The 7,816-nt window shown below is 41.3% G+C and overlaps 1 protein-coding gene across 9 annotated transcripts in view; it reads left to right on the top strand.

The window, feature by feature from the left end:
• mcf2lb (mcf.2 cell line derived transforming sequence-like b) overlaps positions 1 to 7,816 on the top strand; it is a 41,647-nt gene that overhangs the window by 282 nt on the left and 33,549 nt on the right. For 2 of the 9 annotated variants that reach the window (XM_034885423.1, XM_034885420.1), the window contains exon 1: positions 1 to 338. This exon is cut by the window's left edge and continues 282 nt beyond it. In XM_034885423.1, the coding sequence (XP_034741314.1) occupies positions 260 to 338 (79 nt within the window). In that variant the 5' untranslated portion in view covers positions 1 to 259. Of the gene's footprint in view, positions 339 to 6,094; positions 6,671 to 6,976; positions 7,320 to 7,816 lie in introns of those variants that run through there. The other 7 variants (XM_034885418.1, XM_034885419.1, XM_034885417.1 and 4 more) reach the window with 6 other exon arrangements.

The following is a 7,816-nucleotide window of genomic DNA, read 5'->3' as shown; positions in this document are numbered from 1 at the left end:
AGATCTCTTCTCTTCAGCATCCTTGTGTCGTACAAGACAGCATCCAGGCAGTCGCATCGTGGGCTAGTTTACTCTGCTGCCTCCCTCTCATCCCGTCTGCTTGGCTGGAATTGTCACCACCAACATTTCCCCTCCCCTGTCATCTTCACCATCATCCACTCTCCAAAGCACCGCTTGGGAAAAAGCAGGCAAGCTGTCTCTTTTTCCGGCAGAAGTGTCTGTTGGCTGGGAAGCTGGTCTTCCACTGTCCCTTTGGAGGATGATCCTGTGGATGAAGACAGAGGAAATGGCCCTGGGGGAGCTGCTGGAGAGACTGAGGACAGTCACTCAAGGCATAGGTGGGTGACAACAACACACCATACACCAACTGTAGTCCCTGGTCATTGTATCCATGATTGCAGAGAATGGATGCATGTTTGTCTGAAACAAAGTAGGTAAATATAATCATGTACACACTGTTGTATCTTTTGTTTGGTTAAATATTCAGACCCAAAAAAAGGTGAAACAAAGGTTGATGAAAGAAAATTCACGATCTTCATGTGAATGAGCTAAGAATCTTTATTTCTGCAGGAAACCACACCATGTTTAATGTGCTGCTGGTCATGCTGTGTCTGCCTCTAGCTGTGGAGGCTATGTTTGGCCAGAAAGCCTAAATACAGTTCATGCTTGCTGTGGTGAATTTGATATTGAGGTGTTTTATTTGATTTAATGGTAGAAAAAGTTGTGCATGGTATTATGACGCTAGTTTAAATTATACAGTCAGATAGCCCAGTTATCACAGACAAAATGTATAATGTTAAATAGCATTAAATCTTATATGTAATCTATACACTGATGTGTGTAAAATTTGCAAAATACTGTACCTCGGTGGCCTATTTTCTCAGTACTCCACCATAATCAGTTACAGTATTGTATGATCGGGAAAGGTGTTGAGGGCTGAAATGGGACATGGTAAATTGTATATATCATCATATCCGTACTGTTAACCTGTACCGATAACTTAACTTGGATTTTTCAATTCAGGTAGTCATATCATCTCTTAGATTTGCTGTCAGGGCAAGGCTATTATGTTTTCTCCCTCCTGTATGTCCATGGCCTTTCATATTTGTTCTGAGCAGTCAAAACGGCTGCCGGGAAACATTTTAGGCCCTTCATTTCTGATTGCATGTAAAAGGTCATTACACAGTCATGGAAAAGAAAGCTATTTTTGGAGCCTGTTTTAGTCGACACAAGAACCCAAACTGTAGATGTGATGTCCTGACGTTGCTCCTGCAGCCTCATGATTTATCGCCACTCACTGAAGGACATATTTTTCTCCTTTAGCAAACTAGGGCCACCAAGATAAGTGATTGAATGATATTTCTGATGGCTGCTAATCTTCTCTTTTGATCCACTTATATAGATCTCTAATCCATTCACTGCCAACACACAGCTACTCTTACAAGCATGAATGCACACACACACACACTCATGCACAGTACACTTTTCATTTCATGTTGTGTTGATCTTGTTTCATTGGAGATCAGAGATGCTGGTTGCATTTAGAGATCCACAGCTGCTCATTTAGTGTCATATAAAATTGTAGTTTTCAGATCATAAATTCATGTTAGGTGTATTTGTTGCGATTGTAAATGTATGCAGAGTAAATAGTAATAATTTATATATTTTATTTATTAATTATTATACTTTAAACACACTGTCCATTTTACTTCAGCTTGCATTTTTTAGCATTTAATCTTCTATGATGGTGAGGCTCCTGCTGTAATCATAAATACAGACCAGTTGGCTCTTGTTGCCTTCTTCTGCTCCTTAGCATCAGAAATGGTGGCAGTATGGCAGCAGTGAGTGGGTGGACTTGATTGAGGAGAAAGACATTGCAAGGCCAAAGCACAAAAATAAAACTGAACGATCTACAGGTCTAAAGGAGAATAATGAGCTGCACCACTCTACTCCAGACATGATAAAACAAAATAAGAAACATTTGTGAGCATACATTAAGTACCTAACATAATACTAAACATTTGCAGTAATTGCAATCATTTTACCCAGGGTTTATAATTAGCACTATCTACTAGCCAAATGCTTGTAAAATAGGCAAGTGGTTGGTAGATTTACTTTACTCTCTACCCCAAAAAAATATGGTAAGCTATTGAGTGGCTGGTCAAATTTGAAAATTCACTAGCCATTTGGTTGGAGCACTAAAACGTTAATTTTTCTCCTTGTTGGTAGAAATGTGACTGGAATGCGCTATGGCAGGATGATGGGAGCAGTAATCGGCTCAGAGAAGAGACTAACACTGATCACAGAAGACAGCAGAGAGGAAGAGCGAGTGAGGAAAAGAGACATTCAAGGAAACAAAGTTTAGCATTATCTAATCTGGCGAACTGCTTGTTTCTCCTGAGTTGAAAAGGAGGTGTCATGTTGTACAATGCAGAAAACAACAAAGAACCCCTTTACTTTTCCCCAGAGAACCAGCTGCAAACAGATTTCGTCTCTGAATTAGCTCCGGGTTTCTGACTGACTGTGCTGTGCTATAAGCATGACTAAACCCGCAATATCCTCAAAGTGATGTAAAATCAAGAAGATCTATTTGCATTGGACAGTGTGGCCGACTGTATTTTAATTCTTTATGTTAAATATGGCCAGTGAGAGTGATCCAATCCACCATCTATCAGTGTGGTGATTTAGTCAGTAGTGAGTGGGCAAAGCTTTTTAGCTCAATGTATCTGTATTAGTCAACACAAAAATAATCCATGAAATGGAGAAATTAGCAATTCTTCATTTTATATTAATGAATAACTTTTTTCTGGTTTTGGACTGTTGGTCAGACTGAACAGCAAGAATAGTACTTACCATGTTCACCATCTTAGTTTACTGTGTAAGCATGGTGCTGATTAGCACTAAACCTGAAGTACAGTTGAGACTTATGGTAATTACTTTTTTTTGCAAGTTTTTGGTCATAAACAGTAGTAGTATTTGACAAATTAAGATTTTACCTGTTAATGGTCGATGAAATTTTAAGGGGTCACCAAAATGATTACATTTTATTAAAAATTTGGTACACAGATTATGAATCTGGTAATTTCATGGTAATCCATCCATTAGTTGTTGAGATATTTCACTCAAACCCCGAAATGTCAACCTTGTGGTGGGCTAAGGGAAACGTCAGATGATCACCAAAGTCATTGGAATACATTATCTGGGAATCATGAATGTTTGCACAAAATTAGGCACCAAACCATCTAGTAGATGTTAAAATATTTTCCTGAATAAGTCAAAAAATTGACCTGCTGGTGGTGCTACATGAAAAGTCAGGGATCACCAATTTTGGTATGCTTTATCCTCGGGCAACCATGTAAATATGTGCAAAATGACATAGCAATCAATCTAATAGTGCTGCTGAGAAATTTCAATCAAAAGAAAAGTGGTAGACCGAGTAGATTTTTAGTTTAGCAGATTTTAGATTAATCAGTGAAATATAAATAATTGTTACTTGCAGCCCTCATCACAGGCAGTGTCTCTCTAACTGGGCACCTGACCTACTTCCACTTGATTTAACAGGACACATCCAGTTCAGTGAGTGTAACATATCTCAGCTTTTCCAGCAGGAATGTGTTCATCTTTAGCCGGGATGCTTGGGGGCAGTTCTATTTACTGTGCTGTAGTAGTTACATATTATGTTATGGTTGCTGTTTTTTGTGAGCTGAGAATGTTTATTATTTATTAGACAATTAATCTAATGGGAATTTAGGTATTTAGCACACCCTTATCTGTCTTCCTCGTTCTCCCAGCTCTGCAAGGCTTCAGTTAGGATAAGAGCTGGCAACAGCCCTGGGCACACATCCACAGTCAGCCAGCAACCAGCTAGCAACCATCCACTATCATCACAGCCCGGCCTGGGGACACATCCACGGTCAGCCCCCAGCCAGCTAGCAACCATCCACTATCATTACAGCCCTGGCCTGGGGACACATCCACAGTCAGCCCCCAGCCACTTTTGCTTTTAGTCATTTCAACAGTAAGCTAAATTTACCAGACCAATCAGGGATCTGGCACCAAAAGGATTAATGCTAATAGTAATTTAAAGATGTTGTTGGTTGTTGGGAAGGATCATTTTGGGAGTTGGAAGGGGTGTGTTGCAATTCTGCCTACTCACTCTGCGACACATAAACATGGAGCTGAGTATTGCGATTTCTTTTAATTTTTTTGCGATTAAGTTTTAATTTGCATATCGTTAAAGCCCTGGTATTTATACCTTTTTGCTTGCATTTGAGAGACTGTCTAGTGCCATATTTGTTACCGAGCTAATCAAGAGCTGAGGTTTCTGAAGGTGAAGATGAGTTTCAGGTAGCCCAGCAGTCTCATGACTTAATGGTTGCTTTTAGATACATTAATTTGTCTTTAATCAAATGTTCCTCTATTGCATTGTTTGGACAAAAACCCAAACAAGGAAGGTTGCTTATGAATCAGATGTACGTAAGACCTTTTTATTACCATAATGTGAGTGTCAGGTAAGGTTCCTTTTTAGCTTGAGGTCAGGGGTTCATTCACCCTGCCAAAGTGAGCTGTGGTGTTCATCCCTAAAGGCAGAGCAGGTGTATAGCCAGATGGATCCGGCAGGTCACTTTTAGTTTCCAAGGAGCCTGAGCCCGGGCGAGTCTTGCAATTATAAAGCATTCTCAGTTTATTTAATTGCAGTTTTGGAGTGCGGATTGATCTGAGGCGGGCTGAATGAAGCAAACAGTCTATGCTTGTCTCATGTGTAAAGCAATACAAACATGCAAGAGCATTTTTTTTCCTATAGCAGACTGATAATGGGTGCTTCCAGACCTTTCTTTAGTGCTGACACAGTGCTGTGTAGATAGGTATGGATACATGGGACAACAGACAGATTTCCATAAAATTTGGAAATTCATATCCCCCTTCAGGATGAACTAGGAACATAGTGAACATTATACCTGCTTAACATAAGCTTGTTATTACGCTGATGTCAGCACAACCCCAACCATCGCTGTTGCGAAGTACACTACTACCATAGCTGTAGACTCTAGTCTGGTTGTTTTATGATTTGTGGCGCTCTTTGTCATTTTCAGCTTTAGTCAAAACTTGTTGGGAAGAGGACAGTATGAGCTTACTGCAGATGTGAATATGTTTGTGTCCACACAGGCAGGTCCATGTGAGTGTGAGAGCAAACAATGATGAAGGACTATCAGAAGAGGAAACACTCAGGAGCTTGGTGGTGATGCCACAAAGGAGGGCTCAGACCTGATTAACAGGGGAACAGGAGAGACCGCGAGATGAAGGGTTATGGCTAGATGGCTAATGTTGTGTCATGAACTCTGTAGAACTGAACTGCAGTCGCCTCATCAGTATGTGTGAGAGTGCAGCTACTCTCTTAACTCTATTTCAAGCCTATAAACTGCAAGCTGCCTCTTGCTTGTCAGCTTTTAACCACCCAAACACAACCAAACACTCACACACAACACAAAAACACTCATACTTAAAAGCTTGGCAGCAACCTCCTTGTCTCCAATCAAAGTTACTTTACTTTTTTGATTTAATTTTAATGTTGATTTCTTTTCATCATTTGATGTCTCTGACCTTTGTAGTTTTTATCATAAATCCATGTTTAATAATGTATGAGTTTCTATGCTTCCAAATGTATTCTCTACTTATCTAAATATAAGAACACTTTCGAGCAAATATGACAAATTCATGTATCATGTACTATCATTGCTTCTTTAGAAATGTGGTTTACCAAGGATTCTGGATAAATCTAATCTTGCAAACTAAAAACTAAAGAGATTTGGAAAAAGTTTGCTCCTCCACCTCAGTTAATGAAACACCCTGAGCTGTCTATGCCTACCACAAAGTTTTAGTGTTGACAATTTTCAATTTTCATGCTTTCTTAGTTCACCAGGAATGAATGTATGAAAGAATCTCGGGAGATAGAAAGAGCGAAAGAAAAGGCAGATTAGTTAAGGAGTGGAAGGAATATAATTAGCCCGAGCAGCAGAAGGGGATTTGTGCTTCACCGTCTGCCCTCTGCTCCAGCTCCCCTCCCCCTCCTCCCCTCACGTCCTTCTTCGGAAACCTATGCTACTCTGAGCTGTCAGTAGTTGCAATTGCAACAAGTAATGCGTGTGCATCAGAGAGTTTGTGTGTGTGTGTGTGTGTGTGTGTTTGTGCAACGCTGTGTCCATTCTCACCTCCAGTGTGAACACTGTTTTAGAGGTTGTGCAGACTGTGACTCAGCTCTTTTTGGTTCTGCATTGCTGTTTCCTCAACAACAACAAAAACAATGTGGGTCTGCAGAGGATACCGGGCTTGTTTTTTATACAGCAAATGCAGACATCTTCCCGAATACATGTGAGAGCATGACTGCTTGACAACAGAGAAGGTCTTTCCCATGCCTGAATTTGGGGGCTGTGATTTGGAGTCTATTGGAGTGTGCAGCGGAGCTTTGCAGGTGCAGCAAGGGGTTTCTCTAGATGAGACCAGCAGACTGCTCTCATGTCTCTGCATGAGTTTCTGCGGGAGGGTAGTGAGGCGTCGTACCGGATGGTGAACCGCCTCAGTCATCTGATCCAGAACCTGGACGTCTCTGGACTGAGCTCTCCTTTCCCTTTCAACCCTGCCAGCCGCAGGAACTCCTGGAGAGATGGCGATGGTAAGACCAAAAGTGACTGTGTGTGTGTGTGTGTGTGTGTGTGTGTGTGTGTGTGTGTGTGTGTGTGTGTGTGTGTGTGTGTGTGTGTGTGTGTGTGTGTGTGTGTGTGTGTGTGTGTTTTCTTTTTCCAGGGTATAACGTGTTTATGTGGAATATATTACTTCTGGCAGCTCTGGCTAGAGTTCTGCGGGGCATCACGCCCAGACCCTCACACACAGTGTTTCCTGTGGGCTTTCCCTGCTCCCCACTGCGTTGCTTCTCTGTCTTTGTGTGTATACCAGTTTGTCTGTTCTACGCAGCTTAAGCAGCCACTTCATTTTTCAACTTCCAGATCTCAGCAGCTGCACTGATATTTTTTCCATAGCAGTAACTGATTCTTCAGCAAATGCAGACATTGCGGTAAACGGCACCTCCTCCAGCAGACGAGCTGTTACAAAGGAGTGGGAACTGCTGATGAAAGCTGCTGAGTTTTCACGTTGGTGTCCTGTCAGCCAGATTGTTGCCACTTTGAGACCTCAGTGTTTTTCCACTGCATAAAGAAGGACTTTTTGCAGGTTTTGAACACGCAGGGAGAAAAGCATGGGGAGAAAAGCCAGGAGGAGTGCTTCTCAATGGGATAGTGGGATGCCGATGGTCCACCTTAAACCACGTGAGTCAGGAGATGTAAGGATGGTCTTTTTTGTGTCTCTCTGTGTGTGCAGGCTAGAAAAATCTGAACGTCCGTCTGTACGTGTGAGCTATTTCACTATTGCTCGCAGACATAAGTCTTACCGTTTCTTCAGACGCAGATATCTTTGTCTCATTGAGGTTGTCTTCAGATTTTTTTATTTTTTTTTGGTCTTACCAAAATTGCTGTGACTGACACTTGGATTGATTGTTATTTGGATTGTACGTGTGTCTGCCTACATGTGCATAGAGTATGTGTTGGCATGCACGGACTCCTGATACAGTAGGATATGTGCTTGGTTTTCTTGTCTGTACTGCAAGCTCTGTGTGGTCTTGGAAAAGGATTTAATTTTCTCCCAGCTCTGTTTAAGTTGTTAGCCATGAGGTGAATTTGTAGAGTGGAACTACAGTTGTGGTCAAAAGTGTACATACACTTGTAGAAAATCACAATGTTATGGCTGTCTTGAGTCTTCAATAAGT

This window comes from Etheostoma cragini, chromosome 11 (assembly GCF_013103735.1).
Source record: "Etheostoma cragini isolate CJK2018 chromosome 11, CSU_Ecrag_1.0, whole genome shotgun sequence".
In the NCBI taxonomy this organism is placed as follows: domain Eukaryota; kingdom Metazoa; phylum Chordata; class Actinopteri; order Perciformes; family Percidae; genus Etheostoma; species Etheostoma cragini.
This window is presented reverse-complemented; position numbering and strand designations above follow the sequence as displayed.